This window comes from Balaenoptera borealis (genome assembly GCF_965194805.1).
Source record: "Balaenoptera borealis genome assembly, chromosome: 10".
Classification (NCBI taxonomy): domain Eukaryota; kingdom Metazoa; phylum Chordata; class Mammalia; order Artiodactyla; family Balaenopteridae; genus Balaenoptera; species Balaenoptera borealis.
The window spans coordinates 79,082,570-79,109,941 of NC_138874.1; the positions used below are offsets into that span (position 1 = coordinate 79,082,570).

The 27,372-nt window shown below is 35.5% G+C and overlaps 1 protein-coding gene across 2 annotated transcripts in view; it reads right to left on the minus strand.

The window, feature by feature from the left end:
* Positions 1-27,372, minus strand: part of PRKG1 (protein kinase cGMP-dependent 1) — a 1,237,939-nt gene that overhangs the window by 1,054,363 nt on the left and 156,204 nt on the right. For both annotated transcript variants that reach the window (XM_082339465.1, XM_082339464.1), the window contains exon 2: positions 18,134-18,300. In XM_082339465.1, the coding sequence (XP_082195591.1) occupies positions 18,134-18,300 (167 nt within the window). The remainder of the gene's footprint in view (positions 1-18,133; positions 18,301-27,372) is intronic.

Genomic DNA, 27,372 nt, shown 5'->3' on the forward strand with positions numbered 1-27,372 from the left:
CCATTTTCATTATCTATGAGAAGATAATTCTAGATTTGAAGGGAATTTGATACAGATTTGTCTGTGTGTGTTATACATTTTTGCATGTGGATGGGTATGTGTATGGATTCCCTAAAATATACTGTAAAGTTTTGGTGTTGGGGAGCAAGCAAGATTCCATTAATAATTATTTGCTAAATGAATGAAACACTTACTAGGTGCTGGCGCAGGGCTAGGCACTGGGGAACATCCACAAGGTTTCTGCCTACATGGAACTTAGAGTCTGGTAGACTAAAGAGGTTCTTCAATACCCATGTCTTCATTTAATCTTTTGAACTAAAATTCTGCTAATAAATTAAGAAAACATGTTTGATACATAGACCTAGGTTTGGAGACGTCCAACTAAATACCAAAGAATTCAATCATTCCCACTGACGGTGTTTGTAAAATAGTGTGTGGTATTCCACAAATAGGATGACCTTACAAGAAACATACACACACATACAGATCTCGAACAGAAGATAGGGCCAATTTTCAAAACGGCATATTACAAAGAAATAGGAACTATTTTTCTTTCATACTAGTAGCTCAACCTCAAGCTTTTCAAAAGAGACATCATATTTCCTGTGTGTCGCCTCAGTTACCTGATTATAAAATACTTTACTGTATTTCCAACTTGTTGTCTTATTAAATTTTATCTTCAGAGTAGATTCCTTATTCCAAAACATATTTTTAAACATTATATGGTTTACGATTCTTTCATTAAAAGAAACATCTTTAAACCCAAATACATCTTCTCTAACTCCTAAGCTAAACAGTACTAGGAAGAAGCAGCAGCATGTAGCTTAAGTGGAATGTTATGTGAGGTCTGGAGAATTAAGCAGTTTGGAATAGGAGATGCAATTTTATTACATGGAAGTGACTCATTCTTTCACCACCGAGTGTGATTTCTGGAATCGTTATCTGGAAGCAAATGTGTGAGGTAAACACTCTTTTAAAAAACATAAGTAATGGCTCATCATCATTTGTTCATCCTGGATAATAAATAAATGTAAAACACTGACTTAAAGATAGTTTTTCTGCATTAGTGATAAAGACACATTAACAATATAGTCTGAAATGTAAAAAATGATTTATGAAATGAATTAGAAAGTTCCTAGGAGGAAACACAACATCCAGTATATAATAATTTCTGTCCCATATAATTAGTTTGGTATTAATGAAGTCAACATGCAGGGAATATGTACTGTGTGTAGGCACTATGGTTAGAGAACTGGGGTTATAGAGAACACAAGTAGTTCCTGACCTTAAGTTACTGAGAAAGAGCGAAATATGTTTATGTCTATCCCCTAAAATTCATTCCCTCCTTCATTTTAGTAAGAGAACCACCCTCCCCAGTTTTTGACTAGACAAATGGCTACCTTTGTAGAGATTACTTTTTTCTAGCTTTTCTTGTAGCTACATTCTGGACAAGAGGATGAGAGCAGGTGAAGGGTGTAACTTCCCTTTGAGGCTGAAGCTCCTTGCCCTGTCATTCCTCTCCTCCCCATCCCAGACGTGGGAACACCTAGTAGTCCCTGGTGATGACCCAGCTTCAGCTCTCTATACAATGATCACACCTGGGTGATACCAGAGCAACAAGATGGAAGAAACCTGGGTGCCTGAATAACCACATGGAGTGTAGCTGCTCCCAGCCTCCTCCACTGACCTCAAGGACATTACATCAAAGAGAAATAAACTTACATTTTATTTGAACCATTGTATTTTGAGGGCTTTTTTGATACTCCAACTTAGCGAATCCCTAATACAATAAATAAGCCAACACGAGACATCTGCTGACAGTCTTGCTCCTCAGACAGTCTTCCTAATTTCTGTGAAAGGCAAACTCCATTGCTCTAGAGTTGTTCAGGCCCCAAATTCGGTATCCTTCACTCTTCTCTTTAGTTCACATACAATTTCCAGTCCAACCCATTATCAGATACTACTGGCGGAACTTTTAAAACAGCTCCTAAATTTGACCATTTCTTACCATCTCCACTTGTACCCCTTTAGTCCAAGTCATCGTTATCCCCCTTCTTAACTATTTCAATAGCCTCCTAACTGATATCCCAGCTTCCTTTTGCTACTAGAGAGTTTGTCATAGCTGCAAAAAAGCTCTAAGGTAAAGCACGTTGCTCTTTTGCTCAAACCCTTCTAGGAATTCCCACCGTGATTAAAAGCAAGGAAAGAATATATATATATAAAGCCCTTACCAGGGCTACAATGCCACTGAAACTCTTCTATCATTGCTTTCTTTACCTAACTCCTTCACCTGCACCCCTGTGATCATTTATCCCACTCCATTCACACTGGCTTCCATACTGTTCTTTGAACATGTCAACCACGACCCCATCTCACGGCTTGACAGATTTTTATTCCTTTTGCCTAAAATGTTCTTCCTTCAGATATTAGCATGGCCCATCATCACCTCATTCATGTCTCTGCTTCTGCTGAATGTTCAACTTATAGAGTCCTTCCATGACTACCCTGCAAAATATACCAATCCTTCCCCATCCTGCTTGTCACTCTCTGTCCCCTTACCATGCTTTGGTTTTCATAGCACTTAACCGTACCTGATCTCTATATATAGCTCACACACACACACACACACACATACACAGACACACACTATATATATATGTGTGCATGTATATATGTGTGTGTGTGTATATATATATATATATATATGTATATATATATGTCTGTACTCAACACATACACATTATACATAGTATTTGTTTGTTGTGTATCTCCCCCATTAGGATAAAAGCACTAGAGAAATTTTGTATCCTTTGGTCTCTACTATAACCTAAACACTTGGAACAATGTCTGGCACATAATACATGCAGAATAAGTATTTCCTGAATGAATAAATTGGATGAATGAACAAAACACAGTCTGACCAATGTTCTTGTATAGAGAGACCCAGAAGATGTTACAGGAACTTCAGAAAAGAGAATCCAGCCCAGTTAGGAGGTGTCAGAGAAGGCTTCTTAGCAGAGCCAACATCTACATTGACTCTGAAGAGCAGTAATATTTCAGTGTATATACTCCAGTCAGAGGAAAACACAGAGTCAGAAAGACAAGCGACTATTTGAGGAGGTTGAGCCAGAGCCACGGAGTGCTGAGTGCAGAGAATCTAACAGGGAAGCAGAAGCAGATCAGTAAGCAATGGTGCAACCCCAGGTGCCAGACACAGGACTCGATGCTTGACATATACTATATTACTTGACAAATGAGGCAGCGATGTCCAGAAAAGGTTAGAGAATTTCCCCAAGGTTACTGAGCTAGTTAGATGGCAAAATCAAGATTGAAGTTCGCATCTGCTAAGTTCCAAAACCCAGCTCTCTTCATTACACTGTACAGTCATCTGCCAGAAGGAGTTTGGCTTTTTACCATGGGAAGGCACTGGAAAACATCAAACAGGGAGATGACATAAACATATTTGTCTTTGAGTAAGATCTTGCTTATGGTAGTGTAGAGAACGTATGAAAGTGAAATAAGCCTAGAGACAGAAAGACCTAGAGTAACTGTTGGAAAATTTCGAAAGGAGTTATAATAGTCCTCAACCAGAGCAGGAGCAAACAGGGACACAGGATAGTGATAAGCTGATAGATTGAAGAAGATTTGCAGATCAACAGATGTGGAGCCTGGAACCACTCCTGGGTTTCTAAGCATGATCTAACGCCAGGGGAAAAGGAGGTATCATCCATGAATTTGGGAATAGAGCAGGTAAAGTACAGAGAGGATTATTTCAATATGGTCACATGGCTGCTTAAGGGATGAATCTGGATTAAACTCCTAGAATTTACAGCTTTTAGTCCAGTGGTCATTTCTCTACGAGACAACTGAGACCAAATGGCCAAAGCTTATAACATAAAGCACAAGAGACAGAAACCTACTTCAGTCGTCTGGTTATGCCAAGAATAGTCTGTGCTTTGTGAGAACAGGAAACAAAATGTACTGTTGTATAAAACACTGAACTATAACTTGCATAAAGAACAAATATTAAAATTAATTTCTCATCACAATATAATATCATGTGTGTTCACAGTTGGAATAAGTCTTTCATCTCCCAATGTTACTTGTCTCATAAAAGCTGCTTTGCGGAGTAGAAAGAAGAACATTGTCTTTCCAAGAACAATAAATGAAAGCAGCATCTTTTTTTTTAACTCATCCCAAGAAAATGCTTGGTGGTGAGATATCAAAAACAAGCAAATGCACTAGCAAATGAAAAAGCTCTTTGCAAAATGTATCACAAGACAAATAAGTAGAGATTTCAAACATTTACTTAGCAACGAGTATTTTAAAAGAGATGACCAAGCAATAAGCTGACAGTTTAGGTTTACCTGTGCATTGAGAGTATTAAACTGGGACCACATGTAAAATAATGCACTCTCTTTTTTTTTTTTTCTTTTTTTTAAAACATCTTTATTGGAGTATAATTGCTTTACAATGATGTGTTAGTTTCTGCTTTATAACAAAGTGAATCAGTTATACATACACATATGTTCCCATATCTCTTCCCTCTTGCATCTCCCTCCCTCCCACCCTCCCTATCCCACCCCTCTAGGTGGTCACAAAGCACAGAGCTGATCTCCCTGTGCTATGAGGTTGCTTCCCACTAGCTATCTATTTTACGTTTGGTAGTGTATATATGTCCATGCCACTCTCTCACTTTGTCACAGCTTACCCTTCCCCTTCCCCATATCCTCAAGTCCATTCTCTAGTAGGTCTGTGTCTTTATTCCTGTCTTGTCACTAGGTTCTTCATGACCTTTTTTTTTTTTTTCCGTTAGATTCCATATATATGTGTTAGCATACTGTATTTGTTTTTCTCTTTCTGACTTACTTCACTCTGTATGACAGACTCTAACTCCATTCACCTCACTACAAATAACTCCATTTCGTTTCTTTTTATGGCTGAGTAATAGTCCATTGTATATCTGTGCCACATCTTCTTTATCCATTTATCCAATGATGGACATTTAGGTTGCTTCCACGTCCTGGCTATTGTAAATAGAGCTGCAAGGAACATTTTGGTACATGACTCTTTTTGAATTATGGTTTTCTCAGGGTATATGCCCAGTAGTGGGATTGCTGGGTCGTATGGTAGTTCTATTTTCAGTTTTTTAAGGAACCTCCATACTGTTCTCCATAGTGGCTGTATCAATTTACATTCCCACCAACAGTGCAAGAGTGTTCCCTTTTCTCCACACCCTCTCCAGCGTTTATTGTTTCTAGAATTTTTGATGCACTCTCTTTTTAAATCGGAAAACATTTAAGGTATCAGACAAGTTGTTCTGAGCCTTCAGAATACAAAATGTTGCATCTTCAAGGATGTTTTTAAGTGAGAAATAAGCACAGGAAAAAGCCACTTTCTTCTCCAAAAATGCTGATTGGATTAAAAAATTTTGATTCTTTTATTCCTTTAGAACTATATTTAAAGTCTAATTACAAAAAAAAAAAAAAAAATCAGTATCCTACTACACTAAATCAGGATAATCACTGGGGAACTCAATTCGATTCCCAAATCTTAAACATTAGAAAGTGTGCAAACAGAACCCACAAAATGGCTCAAGGATACCTTTCAAAACTGTGAAATGGAATGTAATTAACAGAATAATAAGCACTTCAATGGAACTTACTCGCCCACTGTTGATACGTATTGGCTATTTGCTCTAGATTTAAATGCCAGCCCTTACAGAAAATTTTGTTTCTAATGTACCAAGACTTTATTTAAAAAACATTTGTTTTGTAACATGGTCCTATTTCTGTGCTATTTGAAGGTTGGTGTGTTGATATCTGATATTTTGAACCTTAAACTAATCCTCGATTGTTTTCTGAAACAAACATCCAATTGGTCATATTTGTCTTCAGGTCATATAGCTTAAGGCAGTGGTTCTCAAACTTTTATCCTCAAAACCTCTTTACATTATGAAAAATTACTGAAAACCTCAAAAAGCTTTTGCTTACATGGACTGCATTTATCGATATTTATTCCATTAAACCTTAAAACTGAGAATTTTTTAAAATAGTCATTCTCTTGAAAGTAATAAACTTATTACATGTTAAAATATATTTTTAAATAAAATTAACTACATTTTAAAAACAAAAAATTTAATAGGAACCATCCCACTGTTTTATACTTTTTGGAAATCTAATTGCTGTCTGACTCAATAGAAGACAGCTGCATTTTCTGCTTCTGTATTCAACCTGCTGCTATATGGCATATCATGTGGCTTCTACAAAACTCTACTGTACACTCATGAGAGAATGAGACAGAAGACAAATTACATGCTCATGTTATTATGAAAATAGTTTTGACCTCAAGGAGCCCCTAAAAGGGTCCACAGACTACACTTTGAGAATCGCTGCATTAAGGATACTAGTTTGCACAAAGTAGGAAGAAATTTTCAGTTTTCTGTGAGGATTTTTCATGGATAATTTTAAAATATTTATGAATGTTTATATCTATGATTTACCTACTTAATCTGCTGCATGTAAAACAACTATAATTATAAGAGAACTACTTTCATCAATCTTCCTCCTACGCTTGGTTTAGTTATAATACTTCTACCTCCACAATCTGACCTCTTAACTGAGCTTTCAGACGTGTAGCCACTGTCATCAACTTGAAATCTCCAATGGGAGGTCTAATAGGCACCTTAACTTCACCTTGTCACAACAGAATTATTGATTTACTTTCTTAAACATGAACACCTCTCGCTTTTTCCCATCTTGGAAAATGGCACCACCATTCACCCAACTATTTAAATCAAAAACCTAAAAGTCAATCCCAATTTCTCTTTCTTTCTCACCCATATCACAACTGTGAGCTGCAGAATATACCACACTTCCCGCATCTCCCACACTGCCATCCGAGCTCAAGCCAACATCATATTTTGCTTGGATTACTGCTATAGCCCTCCAAATGGTACCCCTGTTCCTCCCACCACTTTACAACACATTTTTTCCAACTTCTGATTATTAGTGCCATCCATTTTTTTTACCTATTAAACATAAATCAAACCAGGTCCCACATCAACCTAAACCCCTAAATCTCTTGGAATAAAAAATCAGCTACTTATAGTGTACCACATGTGACCTTGCCTCTGCCAACCTTTCCAACCTTAACTCATGCCATTGCCTTCTTTCTGTCTCTAACATTTCCCCACCTTGTAGCTTTACTACTTGCCATTGTCTGACCTCATCTGGAATCCTGTATCCACACTTTTGCATCTGGCTCCGTCTTGTCATTCAGGTCTCAACTCAAATGTTACCCTCGCAGGGAAACCTTCCCTGAGCCACCCAATCATTACGAGACCCACCTTCATGATTCTCTCTTACATCATCCTGTTGTGTCTAATGTATTCATAGCACTGATCACTATCTGAATGTATTTGCTTGCCTCCATGCTTGTTCTTTGTCCTTTTCCCCTATTACCATCACCAGGATGGAAGCTCTAGAAGAGAAGGGGCTGTGTATGTCTTGTTCACTGTTACACCCTCAGTGCCCACTGAGATATAGTCAGCATCGAGGAGGCAGTTTCTAGGAATCGAAATTGAGAAATGAATAATCAAATAAATGAATTAATAAATCATAGTAAGGAAACTATTGAAGAACTTCATTGAAAACTTTCTTTGCTATTCTCAATTGTTGAGGGAAATACAAAGAATTTCATATATTCATGAACTACATTCAGTCAAATCCAAGCTCTGCTTTATCTATAACACCCTTTCTACTTTTGTAGAAACACACCATATGGAAGGGAGAGAAAGTATGGTAGTTCAGCAATGCCTGCTATGTATATATGTAACCTAATTCTCAACACAAAGAAAAATCTGCTGAAACATTTTTCCTATTTCATATGCCTTTGACCTTTAGAATTGATATACTATATAAAAATTCAAATTCATAGGACTAAATGAAATTTCAAAACTTCCTGTACAAGTCATCTAAATTTGCTTTTAAGAGAATGGTCTGCACAATGGTGCTCAAAAACCTACAAACCAAATGTTTATTCTTTGCAGACTAATTTTTAAATCACATGAGAGCCTTATCAACAATACTTATCATTAATCTTCTGCTTTTCTTGTAAATTTGAATTTAACCATTTATAGAATCCTATATATGATACTACCACCACCCCATCATCTCCTGGAAGATAAGCTGAACTCTGAGAATGGATAACTTCATGTAAATTCATATACACGTACATGGGCACAACATACAAATATGTGCGTGTGTATATTTCCAACAAGGTGAGTCAGTACAAATCTTTGCACCAGAAATCTTTTAAATATGGCTTTAATTTGAGGGCATGTACCATTATTGAATGAACCATCGGAGAAAGCACAGATCTACCTTAAGAATATGCTGAAGGTATTAAATATTCTAAACCATTATGAAATGCAATGTAATAAAAGAGTAATGTAAAATGATGGTCTATAAACATGAGCCAAATATAAAATGTAACACTGAATTATGTTCTTATAGTCATAAAAATGAAAAAAATTGATGAGTATGTGAATGGCTTTTAATGAAAGTTATTACAATAGGCTATTAATTAAGCTCTACTGGGAATCAATGCTCACTCACTCTCTTCTTTTTACCAGTATGGAATAAATGATCTTTTAAAGAAGCATACTCGATTTTTGAAGGAAAATTTTAAACATTGACTATTAATTTCGATTTTATGAAAAGTTTTGGTTTTCCTCTGAAAATACACCATTGTGTATTTGTGAAATGGAAAACCACCTCTCATAAGAGTTTGGCCACCTTCACTAGATGCTTTTTCTAACATGGCTTTGCTATTGATAAATTAACAGAGTAACTTGCTTTGATGTTGAAAAGTGTACAGAATAACTTAACTCTTCTTGTTAAGTTACACAAGATTGCAAAGAGCAAATAAAAAGTAAATGTTTGGGTTTAAAAGCATTAGCTCACATATATTCTTATGAATAACTATAAGATAGTTTTGGATACAAAGAAAGCTACTTAATTTGGTAAAGTTGGGCAAATTAGGCAAAAAAATGGTATTAAATAAATCATTAATGTAAATATACTCAATAACAAGTCCTTGATACTTTAAATATGCATGAAATGTGGATTCTCAGGAATTGATTTTAATACCATTTTAAGTCATCTATCATAATTCTAAATCCGTGCACTTCTGCAGGAGCTTTGGTACAAAAATATTTTCATTTTCATCAGAAAGGAGTTTATGGAAGGGTCTAAATATAAAATATAAAGATCATTATATAAATCTAAATATAAATATCAAAACATAAAGATCAGACTCAGACCGCAACCTTCCAAAGGTACAGTAGTTAAATTCAGATAAAGTATGTGCAATTAAAGGCTGCGTTCCTCAAATGCGGAGTCATGGGAGAATTCCAATAAGGACTTCAGAGACCCATTTCAATCTTCCCTGGAGTGGGGGTGGGTGGGCTGTTGCCATGGTAGTCACACCAGGCAGTTTCACTGTGCTGGGAAGTAGCGCCCATCTTCCCTGCCCTTTGAGAGTGTGCCAAAACGATTACTAACCATTCAAGGATTTTTCATTAGAGGGATGAATATTAAAAGCATTAGTCTATCTAGCCCCCCACAAAAATCACTGGAAATCTTGTTAAAGTCCCTGAAGAAATACATCTGTGTGTTCTTAAAATGAGCCCTCAACAATTTTAGAATCCTGTTTATTGTTCAGCATGCAAACTACTCAACAGTTCCATGAAAGGATGGCTGAAGTAAATTTCACCTCATTAGCAAGAAATCAATGTGTTATACACTATTGTCAAGGAGGTACTAATCCACATTTTCTTTTCATTTTTTCAGGTATGCTGTTTTTGGTTTTTGTTTTCATCAAAAATGTATTTTTAAACTTTCAAATTTGCCATTCTCTCAAAATTGAAGAATGGATATACTGATATTTTAGCAAAATGAGTCAGCATAGAAGTAAATCCCATAACTGTTGTGAAGAAAAAAGATAGTTTTACCTTTTTAACATAATCTATGATCTGTTGTACCAATTTCAGATTAATTTTTTGAAAAAAATTGATGGCTTTTCAACTATCATCTCAAAAAAATAAGCACAGCAAGTTTTAATTATTTTGACTTTCAGGAGTCTTCAAAAATAAGAAAAGCTACACTCTTCACTTTCTTTTTCACCATTAATAATTTAGAAAGAAAATGGAGAACTATATATTAGTATAACCACAACGTGATAAGGCTTATTTTACAAAATCAAACAAGGACTTCAGTAGCCAAATCGGTATTAAGAATACTATCCTTCAAAATATGTCATTTTGGATAATGATGTTCTTGATCAAAGTTCTTTAATTTTTCTTGAATTATACAAAAAATGTCATTACTTTATAGTGGTACATATACATACACCCTTACAAATTTTAGCCAAAAAAAATATTAATCACCTACCCCTATTCATCAAATCTGTCACTAAATGGCTTGTGATTATTTCCAAATATAAAATCTACCCTCACAGGGAAAAGAAATCGCTATCATCAAGCATATTCAAAAACATATTTATTGTCCCCTAAGGACAACTTATACAGTCTTCTTTAAATATGTTGGAAAAAAAGAACACAGAAGCAAAAATGTACTGCCTTTCCAGCTTCCTGCTTTGAAAGAGACAACTCTCCTTTAGATTACAAATGTGGATATATTCCTTCAAGATAATACATCACCTGCCTAACCTACTACACACATGCCTTCAGGGACACACACATACTCATACATACATATGTGGCCATGAGAAACACTGCCTTCCAGGATTTCTTACAAAGATACAAAAAGCACAAACCAAGAAGAAGACTGATATATTCGACTACATTAAAATTAGTAACTTCTGTTCCTCAGAAGATACTCACAAAGTAGTAAAACTACAAGCTATATAGATGGGAGAAAAATATTTGCAATGCATGTAACTGACAAGGATTAAACTCCAAAATATGTAAAGTCAACCAACCAACAAAAAAATGGGCAGAAGACTCCAACAGACACTTCACAGAACACAAACTGCATATAAACACATGAAAAGATGCTCAACCTCATTAGTAATCAGGAGCAAAATAACTGGAAACAATCCAAATATAATCAATAGCAGAAAGGATAAAGAAATTGGGTATAAAATAGTGGGAGCTAATATTGAACAAGAAAGTGAAGTAGCAGAAGAATACATGCAGTATGACTAGATTTATATAATATAAAGTACAAAAATATTCCAAAGTAAACATGCACATTGTATACAGGGTGGGTTTTTAAGAAGAAACTTTTGGAGGGCTGGGTTCTCATAAGCTAACTTGTAAGGTACTTGTTCAGAGAAACACAGACTCAGAATCTTGGAGTTTGGGAAAGGGATTAGGAGATGTGTTCAATTCAGCCACAGGGAACCACCCCCCCCCCCTCCACCCACACAAACTTTCTCCAAGCAGATGCTATGTAGTCACTGCTAGAATGCCTCCTGAGATGGGGTTCTTGCCATGACATCAGGTTGCTTCATCACTTCTAGAACGTATTAATTAGCAGAATATTGATTCTCAAGCAGACCCAATGTAAGCCCCCCTATAACTTGCATTTTCTTTGGTCATCTAGATTCACGAAGACCAATTCCCTTTTCATGTGATAGCGTTTTCAGCTTTTAAAAATAGCTATTCTTTCCTCCTGAACCTTTCATCTGTGCATGATATGGCAACTTGCTAAATATAAATGTTATGCTTCCTGCACTCGCTCAAGTATATTAAAGTCTTTTTGGAAGGTTGGCACCCCAAAATAAACATGATACCCAATGGGGCATCTAACTATCTCAGTTCCCTGTTCTTGCCATTAACTCCATAACTGAAATACATTTTAATATTCACATTTAAAACTTCCAGATTCCCTTTACTTATAACTTTTTTCTAAATAGATTTTTTGTTTTGTTTTGTTTTTATATAAGCAGTTGTTAAAAAACAAAATTCAACTGAGTAAATTTTAAAGATCTTACTGGTTTTAATTAATGGTTCATGAATTGGGCAGTATTCCATCAAGTAAATAAGAAAGAAGTTCTAAGGAGCTGTACAAAATAAAAGGCTTTTATAGGCAGAAGGGAGCAGGAACAAGGAAGCGATATTAGACAAAAAAGTGGATTGGTTATGGCAAGGTCAATTTCCTTTTAGGGGGTGTCAGGGGCCTACCAGGCAGATTACCTAACTACTGCTAATTAGGTGACTCCTGATTGACTGGTTTAAGATTACATTTCTGGGAGAGCCAAAACTATTATTGAGTCTCAATTTGGTGACATGGGGCTTAGCATAAGTGGATGCATTCAGGGCCTGTTGTCTTATTTTTAACACAGCACATCAGCTTGTTCTTCATCATTAACATGATAAGCTTGGTCCTGTAAAGGGACTGCAAAAATAACTTTAAGTGCGTTGATATTTTAACTATTCAAATCATAGCTTTCAGATGAACATGAAAAACTCAAAAGAGTTTTGAGTTGCCAAAAGGCAACACCTGATTTTGGAGAATAAAATGGTCTGTTTCTCATGTTAAATTTACTGAACTAATTCATATGAAAATGCATTCAACTCCCTCATACTCTCAGGTAGTGTTTTGAATGCCAACTGACATGGTGAAGCTCTTCATTAATGTTCAATTTTACATAAAAACCCCTCTTCGAATGTCAGCTTTCATATGTTATTTAATCATAAAAACAGTAAAAACGTTTCAGGGGATGGGGTGGGGGTGGGAGAGAACTTGCAGTATGAAGTTGTATAAGTTTACTGTTGATAGTGGGTGGCCAGCATGATAGATAACCATGTTGAAGAATAAATAGTGTTGGACATCAGCTTAACAAGCAGACCTGGTATCAACCGACTCGCTGGAAAGGGAAGCAGATGACCAGTCTTCAGAAGACAAAAGGGAAATCTCAATGCAATAACAACAGAAACTTGAGAGTTGATGCGAATAATCACAGATAACTTAGAATTAGTGTACAAAAGGGCTATTTAAAAAATCACTTGTGCGATGAGTTGAAGAATTGTTCCTTCTTAAAAAAGTATTTTTAAAAAACTGCGAGGAAAACAAAATCAATGATATTGATGGTAGACAGAAAAAAGAGGGCCTTCAAGGTACATGGCACAGTCCTAAACAATAAAGACTCAGAGGTGGACCAAGATTAAACCAAATCACAGCTATGCTTGCAGAAAGAAGGAACTAATAAGAGGAGCGGGATGGATGTGAGACCATATATAAGGACTTAATAAAAGCCGTTATCATTAACAAGCACCTTGTGAAAAACAACAACTTGATGGTTTCACTTAAAAGTTTAACTTAAAATAGCCAATAATCAAAGAACACTAAACAGATACTTGCCATTTTCAGAAAACAAAATATAATCTATCTGCTTCCACAATGAAAGATCACAGAAAATAAGATATCTCTAAGCAAATCAACCACTTCAATGGATATAAACTAGACATTTTTCACTACAAAAATATTAGATTCCTAAAGAAGGTGTTTGATTTACGTAACCAATTCTCGATTACTAAATCAGAATTTCTTTTGGATGACAGTAGACAGACGTTTATGTTTATGGAAAAAACAGAGAGGGCAAGAGTGTAAAGATATTAACAAATATTACATCATAATTAAGACCAATATCTATTGGTTTAAGAAAATAAGCTGTATTCAAGTATTTTGTAAGAGTCATTTATATATTTGAAAACATAATTAAAATATAAATCAAGCCTTAGCAACTTGATCCACTGCTGCCTTAAGTAACTAATACCAAAACAATTCTGATCAAAACTTGAAATGAAACTTCCACTAGCCAGTAACTGTAAATATCTAAAAGTCATACAACTCATTTTGCTTGAAAATACAAGATATATTTACACTACCTCCAGATGATTTTTCCTCAGTCATCCTAATTAATAAAGTCTTAACATATGACCATTCTCTTTTGTTAAAACGATGAGAAAATTTGGCATTTAGGTATGCAGTAATACTTGGGACACTGCCCAAGCTAAAACAAAAATCATTAAAGGCACAGGTTAAACAAGTATTTTATGAAGAAAACTTCATTTAACCGAAGAGAGACAGGAAAAATTGGACTGATTTTTCATGTAAACTCCTGGGTGTTTTTCTGAATGTTTTGATAATACGCAAGTTTGTGAAAGATCCTCTATAGCCTATTCATCCATTGTTGCTATGGTATACTCTATAAATATTAATCATGTTCACAGATGAAAAAGAATCCATCTTTATCAAGAAGAGTGCTATCTAAATTTTGAGAAGATTAAATGTGTTGATAAAAAACTAAGCAATGGAGCTTCCCTGGTGGCGCAGTGGTTGAGAATCCGCCTGCCAATGCAGGGGACACGGGTTCGAGCCCTGGTCTGGGAAGATCTCACATGCCACGGAGCAACTGGGCCCGTGATACACAACTACTGAGCCTGCGCGTCTAGAGCCTGTGCTCTGCAACAAGAGAGGCCACAATAGTGAGAGGCCCGCGCACCGCGATGAGGAGTGGCCCCCACTTGCCGCAACTAGAGAAAGCCCTAGCACAGAAATGAAGACCCAACATAGCAATCAATCAATAAATAAATCTTAAAAAAAAAAAAATTAAGCAATGAAACATTTCCTCAATTAAAACTTATAAAAATTTAAATGATAGGTTTTTAAAAATTATTTTGACATGAGAATATTAGCATAAAATCAGCCAAAGTTACATAGAACTGATTAGAATTACGGCTTGGGGACAGATCAGCATCAGGTTATAAGATCATGGTCATTTAGTGAGTTTAACTGAAGCAACCAACAGCATCATAGCAAAATCTGTGACTTTGAATATTGGTACACTGTTTTTAAACCATAATTAAGATGACTTGCTATTTAGTCAATCTAGCAATAAAAAGAAGATAAATAAAATATATTAAAATTAGCTTGATGCAATGGGGAAAAAATTAGTATATTTACCTTTACTTAGTGACGTCTGCCACGGGTATTTCTTCTTTATTTTGTTACAAATGTGTTTGTCTGTATGTATGAGTGAGTGCATGTGTGCATAAAATCTTTGTTTCCTTCTCTCTTATAAGTCCCTATCATGTAACATAAGATGTATTGACTTTATATCATAGTATTTAAGTATTGTTAACTTTACATCATAGTATTTGATTTATGGGGTATTAAGGAGAAGAGTAAACACTACCCAAGGACTTTGCATCCTTTTCTGGGAAAAGGGTTTGTTTGTTTTCATTGTACGCAGGATCATTATGTCATGTTAGGCAGAAGTATGACCTTGTTACTGTCTTTACTCGGAGGCTGAGTATGGTTTAAGGAGATGTATACGGGTGTCAAGTTGACAAGGAATGGACCTGTGATGGTTAATTTTCCATGTCAACTTGCAAACCCATGACATCCAGATATTTGGTCAAACATTACACTAGACATTTCTGTGAAGGTATTTTTTAGATGGAATTAACATTTAAATCATTAGTCTTTGAGTTAAAGCAGATTACTTTCTTAATGTTGGTAGACCTCATCCGATCAGTTGAAGGCCTTAGCAGAAAAAAGACTGACCTCCCCTGAGGAAGGGGAATTCTGCCAGCAGTTGGCTTTCAGACTTGAGCTGTTGCATCAACCTTTCCCTGCATCTCCAGCCTGCTGGGCTTACCCTGCGGATTTTGGACTTGCCAGCTTCCACAATCACGGAAGCCAATTCCTTAAAATAAACCTCTCTCTCAATACCCAGATACACAAACACACACACACACACCCTATTGGCTCTTTTTCTCTGGAGAACCCTCACTAATACATAGCCCTATAGTTAAGAGTGTGGGTTCTGAATCCAGATTACTTGGGTTCACTCCTAACTCTACTCTAAACCAGTTGGGCCTCAGTCTTCTCATCTATAAAAGGGGATAATAAATATTAGCCCTTAACCTCACGGGATTACTTTGAGAATTAAATAAATTTTATACATGGAAACTGTTTAGAAAAAGCATGCTCTATATGTTGGACATTGAGTTCTAAAAACTCAATAAATATTAACTATGATTTCCAAGCTTCTTCTAATATAGCTAGTAAAGTTGCAGTTAGTCTTAGAAAACACAAATGGCGTGAATAAATAGAATTTTTTTAGAAAAAATATACGAGGAAAACTGCAACATACAGGTTTTCAAAATACTCATTTCTTGAATGGAATATCAATAACGAACATTTGAAAATCGCTGAAGTGAAGTACACCCTGCTTTATACAATAGCTGTGTTCTTAAAAACACACCTGCCAATAAAACACATAAATAATCAAATAATATGAAACTATTGATATGTTATAATCTCATAAGTACTTTAAACTTGGTTTCTAACTGTTAATAGTTCTTAACATTTTGCCTCTATATTTATAGCCTTCACTTGGCCTCTATATATTTCTTCTATTTCTCTCATCCTTCCTGCTCAATACCCACATATACCCTTGCCCTATAATTTCACCTCCTTTCCCTGCAATTCTCTATCAAGTGTATATTGTTTGTGTTTTTATTTATTGTATTTTGTTTTTGTCAGAAGAAAGCCTAGCTGAACATTTATGTCCTTTTGGCTTGAGGAAAACTCTGTAACACTGACACAAAAGCTGAAAACTATAAAGAAATAAAAATGACAGAAATTAATACGTAAATATCAAGTGCCTGATATATGTCAAAAAAGACCACAAAGAAAAATTAATGTAGAAAGAACACTTCTTACATACTGTCAAGTATTTAATGGAAATAATAATACTGATTTTTTCTTCTTCTTTCTTTCTTTATTTTTTAACATCTTTATTGGAGTATAATTGCTTTACAATGGTGTGTTAGTTTCTGCTGTATAACAAAGTGAATCAGCTACGTATATGAATAATACTGATTGCTGTTCTACAATGTTTTACACTTTACATTACACATCCACACAACTTATTCCCTACTAACTTCATAACAATCCTACAAAGAAGTTAGAAAGCAAGTTTTTCAGCATAGGCACTAAGGACAGGTAATTCTCTGCTGTGGGTCACTGCCCTGTTGAGTAGCACCCCTGGTCTTTACCAACCTCCACACTCACTCACATTGTAACAATCAGACATCTCCAGACATTGCCAAATGTCCCTGGGGGACAGAATCATCACCAGTTGAAAACCACTGCCAGAAAGAAATAGTATCTTCTTTTTTATAAGCTGGGTGAAACTCAGTGAAGTTGATTGACTTGCCCAAATACACTCCTCCTCTGAATGACCTAGAAACCTGACAGTTATAGGACACTGCCATGAATGCTTTGGGTAAAACACTAACTGCCATCAAATAAATCGACTGTGATTTTTCAATGCCAACCATCTTCTATTACAGACATGTCTGAACTCACTTTCTTCTCAGCTAATTCAGTCATGATTTCTTCATGGCTTCTTTCTTCCTCCAAACGGAAAACATGCCATTATAAATTTCAAGTTAGAAATACACATTATGAAAATTTACGTAAGTGCAAAACATATTTACACAGTGCATGCCTTGGTTTTTTTTCAAAGCAGTTTCTATCTTAGTTTGTGCAAGATTTATGAAGCAAGCTATTGCTCTTATTAATCTGGTGGCTAATATACCATCCAACCTTTATGATCTGCCTCTATCAGACACATATGAAACACTGAAAACATTCTCTTTTTATAGAAGCATCATAGCAGGAAACCTAGTCATATACTGGGAGGTAAAAGTAGAGCTGAAGACACTTTGATTATCTGACCAAAAATACTTCCAAGAGACTTAAGCTTTCACTGAAGCTTTGTGAGTTTGCTCAATGATCTGACAGTGTGTGGTCTTATTCAGTGCAATAAATAGCAATTCTTTCTTTCACGTTATCATCCTTTCCCCATGTCTGAAAAAATACTAGATTCTCATATTAATAATTCTAAACACAAACACGTCAAACGATTAATCAACCACTAAGCAGTGTTCTACCTCTTTTCAAACCATTTCTCAACAACAAAAAAGAAAAACGGAATTGTATCGTGAAATGCATTGCCATCTGTGTGCAGGCTGATAAGATGAAAAGAGAATATTTGAATGTCAGAGGAACATAGTTACAAACCATACCTTCCATGACATACACCAGCGACCCCACATCTCCTTCTTTGATGATGCAACTGTCTTTGCCGTACTCCACTGGGTACATACAGTCCACAATCTCTTGGATCTGCGACAGCTCCAAGTTCTTCATAAAGTCATTGTCAAGGATGGCTTCCTTTATAAGATCCTTGGACCTATGGTAAGAGAGGGACGATTTACTGGCAGAGCTGACAAGCGCTTTCACAGTTCGCAGCAGAGCCAGATAGCATTCAGGCACACTACAAAGGCATTTTCGTGTTAGGAAGCCAATAATTTCCTGACAGACCTGAGAACAAAGTAATTCCATGGCAGCAGGAAAGACATTAAGAAATTTTCCTTTAAGTAAAATATAATTTCATGAATATGGGACCGACAAACAAGCAAAACCATACAATTCCATTTTGTTTTAGGATGTTTTTTAACCCAAAGATCACGGGCAAACTGATGGACAAACATTGTAAATTGAAGCTTGCAACTTAGTTAAAGAATGAATAGGAACAAAATACAACAAAATTTTATAGAAGAAACACTATTATTACTATGTTTATATATTATAAAAGAATATCAGGATGTATTGTACGATACACAATTACAGTAAAACACAATTTGTTTACTTATTTTTTTGTGTGCCTCTTCCACTAGACTTTATGCTCTGTGAGGGCAGGGATCATTTTTAGCTTTTTCTCTACTATACGCCCAGTGTCTACTACAATGCCAGTTACAGTATAGGTGCTCAAGAAATATGTTGGATTTAAAAAAATAGTAAAGAATTGGAGACTTAATTAGCTGTTTGGAAAAACTGGTGTAAATGTGACAGTTCTTTATCCATACCTCATGCTTCTTTAGAGAATATTTATTTCTTCAAGCAGCTTAAATTGAGGTAACTAAGCAGATAAAACTGTATTGAACAAGATGTTTTAAACACAATATGGTTTACACATGGGCTTAAACAGGTAGTCAGCAGGAAAAATATTTACAAATTCTATAATTGGGATTCAGTGGTTAACAGGGAAGTTTTGCAGAACTAGAAATACGGTGATCATTTGATTCTCCGGGATAAGAAGTTCCAAATAAATTCCTAAGGATACAAAACTCAAAGGAAAGAGAAACCGAGAAATATTTTGTCAGGAGTTGTACAATCAGAGTACTGTCAGATAAGTCAGAAACTGGATAAGACAAAAGCAAAGTCCTTAGCAACACAGAGCGTAAGCAACACATTTGGAATTTCATGTTAAAAGTCTTAATTTGAAAGCATCTGACTACAAGCTGGTCCTTGTCCACATTTGCTTAACGAGTGGCTTTCAGGGAAGTGACCTGCAGTAGTGAATATTGACTACGGCATTAGCACTCCTCAATTCTTCCTGTTGTCTCTTCTAGACCTCAGTCTAACTGACCTAGCCTTCTCACATTATGTTTTGTAATGATTTGGTTTTAAGTAGTAAAAAGGTATACATAAAAAATTAAAACAATATAAAATTTATCAACGTGAAAAATATACCTAGAATGGACGGTTATGATGCAATTAAATTGTTTATGAAGAGTGTTAACAGCATGGAAAAAATCTTATACTATTTTTAAGTGAAAAAGCATGAAACAGAATTGTTTCTAGAACACAAAAGCATGTGTGTGTGAAATGTAAAGAAAACAGGCTTTCGAATTAGATATATCTGGGTCCCAATCCTAGTCCTGTCATGTATTAAAACCTTGAGCAGGTTGTTTTACTTTTCTGAATTTCCACTAACTTGGAAAAAATATCTGCATTACCATGCTCATAGCAGAATTATTTGCAGTAGCCAAGACATGAAAACAACCTAAGCATCCACTGATGGATGAATGGATAAAGTAGTTGTGGCATGTATATATATATATATATATATAGATAGATATAGATATAAATATAGATACACAATGGAATATTATTCAGCCATAAAAAATGAGAAAATCCTACCATTTGTAACTACACAGATGAATCTTGAAGGCATTATGCTAAGTGAAATAAATCAGACAGAGAAAGACAAATACTGTATGATCTCACTCTATGTGGAATCTAATTTTTAAAAAAACTCATAGAAAAAAGAGATCAGACTTGTGGTTACCAGAGGCGGTGTGGCGAGGCGGGTGGGGGGGGAATCTGAGGAAGGTGGTCAAAAGGTACAAACTTCCAGTTATAAGATAAATAAGTACTAGTGACATAATGTACAAAATAATGACTATAGTTAACATTACTGTATGATACAAAGGAAAGTTGTTAAGAGAGTAGATCCTAAGAATTTTCATCACAAGGATAATTATTTGAATTTTCTTTTTCTTTTTATCTATATGAGATGATGGAAGTTAACTAAACTTACTGTGGTAATCACTTCCCAATATAGGTAAATCAAACCATCATGCTGTACACTTCAAATTTATATGGTGATGAATATCAATTATTTCTCAATAAAACTGGAAAAAATATGTGAAGACTGGTAAAAATATAATGTTACTTTGAGTAAATGGTGGGTGAAAAGGTGGTGGTAGTAACTGCAGTTGCAGTAATAGGAAGAGTAGTAATAGAGTATACAGTCATGACTTGAAACAGTATCAGAAGGAAATAAAATGCTGGCATTGGTTGCCTTTGGTGACAGAATTATATTTTTTCTTTCTACTTTTCTCTATAAAATTTTCTAGAATGGGCATGCTTTTTTACATGGAAAAAACTCTTTAATTTCAAAGGCAGTTTATGAAAAGTGACTCTGCTATAAGGAAAAATAAAAATAATAATCTATTTCTCATTTAAATAATGACTTAGATACTTAATATTGGTTGACCGTTATTGACATATTCAATACTACTCTTTTCAATAAATTCCCTTTCACATGGCCTGTGTCTAAATACTAATGGCAGGAATTTTCACCTAATAAACAGATGGTGAGGGATGGCCAGTGGTTAAGAACTTCAGAGTCTTCGGAATAGACTCTATTTAAAAAGTCCTGTTTGTGAGACTTTTACTTTAGTTTGATAGGACTATTTAACTGTATGTTTCTTTTAATTTTTTTTTTTTAAATTCTGGCTTGCTAAAACTTTATTTTTCCTGAGGCAAAGAGTTGTTTCCCTTGAGTATTCAACACAAGATGCAAAACTTTGTCCCCATATATGATTTTCATAAAATCTCCTTTCTTAATTATCTTTACCATTCCTGACCTCGAGAATACCAGTAGCAACTTCGTAGTGACTCCTGAGATCTACTGTTCTACTAATGATCTACTTTTCCAAATAACAGGACTTATGTGGTCTTTAAGAAATTAATTTTAATCACATTGCATAATATTCTCTTTACTACATATTCCTTTATTTTCATTGAGTCAGAGAGTAAGGCCATCAATGGGTTCATATTTTTTAATATAATAAAAACTGGATATTATCAGTCCCAGAATCCCAACTTGTTTAGCTACAGATGATATCTTATCCTTTGGGAAATAATAATAGTGTTCCATTAAAATCTAAGTCCTAGAAATGCTGCAACATTAAAAATAAAGCCCTCTTCCAAGAAGATAATTAGCTACATCCAAAGATAATTGAAGAAAGCCACTTTCTCTCTTCTCATAAACGGTACAACTAACCTGTTTTATAAAGATATCAGAAAAGATGACATAACACAATCTTACACAATCCCTTAAAATTTTCCAACTTTTCCAAGCGCTTATCACAAACTGGAGGGGAGGGGGGAATTTCAGGATGCTCTTACTTCTCCAATTTCATTTTAAATGGAGGACATTCAATGTCAAGTCCCTGAAGAAACAAACTGGAGGCTTTCAAACATGCCTTTGTGTTACTTTAAAACAAACTGAGAAATATAGGACCTACGTCTAATCATATATCCCTTCACAGAGATATTGTCCAATGACATTTGCCTCTGAAACATCCCGAATAATCCCTCTCTGCCTTCACAGAGTAGTGTAACTCAAAAATGTTCTTGTCAGTGAGTAATATTTAAAGCCCTGCCTCTTCGTGTAATTTTCCTTTAAGTCATTTCCCATTGAAGGCTCAAAATCTTAGGGCAACTCTCATTAGTGTCCACTTGCTCCAACATTATAAAGCATAATCAATCAGAGTCTCCACCTAACTCTTCTTGGAATCTTTTCCTTTCCCTAAAGAAATAGTCTAACACACTCACTGTAACTAAGACATGATGCTACATATGAGATCAGTTGAGTTGTGTTATCAGTATGAGAGCTGAGGAGAGCTGCTAGCGCAAGTTCCAGAAGGTGGCTATCTGCCCTAACCCAAGTATAGAGCTTAAGAACATTTTGCAAGAATTCAGCAGGCTGACCTGAAAGGCATAAGAAGCAAATACAAAGATCTTGATTTTTTATCCTTCCTGTCTGCTTCTGTGTACAAATAATCTATTTTAAAACAAAAACAAAAACAACTTTTTCTTCCATGCCCAAAATTTGTGACATTTTAATGCAAACAACCGTAAAACTAACTTGGTTATTTCGAGTTGGCCCTACTGATTTGTCATCATCCAATTGTCAGTCTCTGAAATATTGGCTATATATAATGGTGAGCTGCTAAATGCACTCTCCAGGAAAAAAAGAAAAAAAGCCCTGGTTTGTAGTGTTTGCCAATTTCCATGGGATAAATACTCCCACTATAGCCAATTTCAAACTACTAATGTAAAGTCAACCTGCTTGCAAAAAATTCCTGAAAATTTAACAAGCAGTTCTTATACGAGCCAGTACGTTGGCTCCAACACATCAGATATAGATTCTTTTTCTAACACCCTAAGAATTTACTGTGCCTTAGTTTATGAATGCTAAAACTAACATGATGATTCTTTCCTTCCTTAAAAATTTTATTAGGTGGTATAATATCCCCAGATAACTTTATGCCAGGATTAGCAACAGGTCTTCCAAAATTTCAATTTTAAGAAAATGAATTGGAGAGCCCACTTCCCCATTTACTTATTGCAGAGAAAGTTCCTGAATAGACTCAAAGACTAATTGTCTTTCTACACAATCTTAGATAAAAATGGGCAATTCTGAGGTGAGCATAGGGAAATATACAGCTACTTCTCTAACAAGAGAGATGACATTATTCACTATTAATAAACAGAGCCTCATTAGTTTTCTCGACATTAATAAAAGGCTATTCTACATTGTGGTTATCATGTAGTAGCTTGCAATATCTATGTAGCACTAGTGTTATTTCAAAGAGTGGGGAACGCTGTTTCAGACCGAAGTGTCAGGAAGGCTTCTCTGAGCTGAGGACTGCATGATAATAGGATCCAACCAAGCAAAGATCACGGAGAAGAGCATTCTGGGTAAAAGAAAAAACACATACAAAGGTCCGGAGGTTGGAAGGAACTTGATCTGTCCAATCGGTTCAGGAAGGAGACCTGTGTGGCTGAGGCAGAGAGAGAGCTAGAAGGAAAGGGAAAGGAGAATGACATTGCAAAGGGAAGCAGGAATCAGGTCTCATACGGCCTTGAAGGCTGTGGTAAAGAGTTTTATTTCATTCTAAAGCCTTAAGAATACAGTGAAGGGTTGAATATAAGAAGAGGTATGACTTACAGGTAATATACCTGACATAAGGAATAAATAATATAAATTTACTTTAAAATGTTACTGAGTTCATAGAGGCTTCTGTCATATTTCATCACTTAACACATACTAAAAGCATCACTTATTATCCTATTAATGAGTTCTTATAACTGAACCTCTCGGGAACCACTGTCTCACAACTCTTACATTTACCTGAACTTCAAATCACCGACTCTCATGCAACTTTTGCATGTTAGAAGAGAACGCGGTCTCATCTCCAATTTCCAGCTATCTCCAGTGGCATAAAAGCAATTCACTCTCCCTTCACAGCCTCTCTTTAGATTAGTTTCCCCCTGAACACATACCAAGCAATCGTAAATATGCTCAAAACAGCCATGGCCAGAAATGTGAGAATTAATATCTGATCTCTTCATTCAACAAAGACTGCTAGGCACTTTAAAAAATAGTCGAAATTATTACTAAGAATGGAAATCAGCTAAAGCAATTTAAAAATGGTTTACAAAATTTCTATAATCAACTTTTTGACTGAAAAAAACTCTCACTAAATCTTTCTAGCTCTCAAAGGTCAGTCTTAGGCTCAAATGTCAGGAGAAGCAGTAAATGCACTTTCAAGGTCCTTAACCTACAGTAGAGTATCTTCAGTTGGCAGCTCAGAAATCCAAACCCGCACTGGTAATTCATGGCTCTTTTACGCAGATACAGTAATTGCAGGGCCCCTTAAAAGCGTCTAATTCCAGGCGTCACTGTGGCAAGATAACTCCATCTACATACTGTGAAATATTCAATGAATCATCTAGAAATAAGAAAAACTCATGGAGTAGTCCTCTCACTGCCCCAACTGTTGCGATTCTGCCCAAACAGTAGGTCCTATTTCTAGCCTAACAGCTTTCCTGAGTGAACTCTGTAGGTACAGAGCTAAGAAATATCAACCAGCCCACATTTTTTTAAAGATAAAATTTAATCCTGCAAAGCTATTGGCCAATTGAGATATTTCCTCAAAACTGAAAATCAGTTTTCAACAGGTTTCAGACGAGATTTTCACATCAACAAACTCTGCTATAGCTATCCCAATCTTATCACAAAAAGTCATGAAGAAATCAAGACTCCTTGCAGCATTCACACCTATAATGAGTATATGATACAAAACAGGTGAATCACTGGGACAAAATATATGATAGCAACATAGTTCTTAGGTGGTCAATGATATTAATCTTTTGTCTATTACATGGGTCGCAAATAATTTCCAGTTGCCATTTCTCTTCTTTTTTTCTGTAGTACTAAAATAGATGAGTATCTAAATGAAATTTAGATATTATAACTCTAAAGATAAACGATGATTTGGGTCAAGGAGAAGATGGCTAATCCATAAAGTATTTGTTTGCTGATGTATCACTTAAGCCTTCTTTTTAACTAATACTTTTATTTTATTCTCATTGACTAGGAATGATGCTAAGTAGCTCTTGAAATCACTCGTTAGATGTTAACAAATGAAGCAACTTGTATTAATGAAAGAAAAAGAAGATATTGCTCTTTGCAGGTGTTCATCAACTTCCAAAAAAATCAATATTCAAGTCTCCCATTCAACTACTGCAGTCATTCAGTGCTCCAGAGAGGCATTTAACAGTTACTTCACACTAGTGAGCCTAACTCAAAATAGAGCAGTCTCCAAGAGCCCAGATCAAACTCCTGTCCTATAAGCTCCTCTTTCATATCACTGAAGAAGAACTGTGGGGTTTCATCGAAGAACTGTAAACAGCTTTCCATGAGAACAATGACCATAAGAATTCCAGGAGAATAAGACTACACACATTACATTCCAGAATGTAAGAACCATGTGGCTGGATCTGTTATGAATTAACTCTATTTTTGAAGTCAGAGATCTAAACTGCAAAACAAAAACAGAGCAATGATGGAGAAGAAAACATTTGGCATATATTTATATGTCTAATTTCAATTCGACATTTCAAAGCAATTTCTTTTTTATCTTTCAAAGCACACAAACAATTGAGATCTCTTAGCATTCATTTGTTCCCAATAAGGTCAATACGGTCACACTATGAACATCCATTAAGTTCCTCATCACCCAGGGTGACCCTGCCTGCGGGGAATAGATTGGGAGCCATGATGTTTTGTCTAGTCCTTTGAAACCCAATAGCTCACGTCATCAGCATGTGTTATGCACTGTCATTTCAATTATTGTAATGGCTTGATTTTAAAATTGATCATTAAAGACATCATTTAAAAAAAATTCTCTTATTCAGTTGCTTTTCAGATTTAATCTCTGAGATAAATTACCTTTCATTTTAAATTACCTTACATTTGTCTGAATTCAGCATGAGGAAAATAACATGTTTCTCTACCAACCCCCCAAGCCCTAAATGTGTATACTTTCTCTTGGCTGAAAATTATGAGTTGGGTCATTCATCACTTCCTCTAGTGATGCTTCCAGAAAATGAGAGCCAAATTTAGCCTTGTTACAGTGACCTACAGGTCTTAGGAAGGCAGATCTTCTACTTTGATGAACTTGGTTCAATTTCTTCTTCAAACAGCTTAGTTTGCATTGGGCTTTAATACATTAGAATACATTCAATACATTATACTTTGAGTCTGCCTGAAGGGAGATGGCATATATACTGAAAAATCTTTTAAATAACTAAAATTTAAAAACCAAACAATCATGCCCCTAGTTCTGAAAGCTCTGAAGTTTCAAGGCTTCTTAACCAAAGTGAAAAAATTAACCAATAATGACAACATGAGTCATCACCATAATAATAGTACTAATACCACTACAACTAATATTTATTAAGGGGTTACTCCACGTTCTGCAATGAAAAGCCACCCCTCATGTAAGTCTCACAATGACTTGCTAAGTTTGCTATCATGGAACTGAGGCTCAGAGCAGTTATGTAGTCTACCCAATATTGCACAGCCAGTACGTGACAGGTAGATGCAAGATTTAAAGATCAACCTGTTTGACTTCCGAGCCACACTCTACTAGATCATTTGACTTATAAGAACACAATACTTAATTGTATTCATAATTTGAATAAATTATCCCAATTATAAAATCTAAAAGCAAATATTCTTCTCACTTATCTCTAATTCTGCAAAAGTAAAAATGCTATGCTTGGATAGTATGACCTTTTATCTGCAGAGAGCATTTCATGCTTTTAAAACAATTCCACATCTAACATTTCATTCTATTATTGCCAAAAACCTGTGCAGTAGGTAGAACAGAGGTTACTATTATTCCTATTTGACAGATAAGAAAACAGAGACACAACAGGCTAGATGCTGCCAAGTTCAAGTAAGAGATTAAAGCAGAACTCAGGTCTACTGCCTACGAGCATGAAATAAACACTGTTCTGACCTTCCTTCATTACACGCACTTTCATATTTTCTCTGTGTCTCTTGATGCCTTTTTTTCTCTTTGTCTCTCTGTCACTTTAGCTCTGTCTCTCTGTCTTTCACATACCTTTAGCCATTTTAATGTTTAAACTCTCTTGGACAAAGACTCAACAAATCCACTGCACCAGTATCAGCAGGGAACTCCGGCCATTTGACAATAATTCTACGGTTTTAAAAATTCTGTGATGGTTCATTCAGAACGATTCCCTTTCTGATCTAATTCATTCTTCACATTACAGAAGTTTAAGCATGTCTTGTAGCTTTTACAGAGAGATA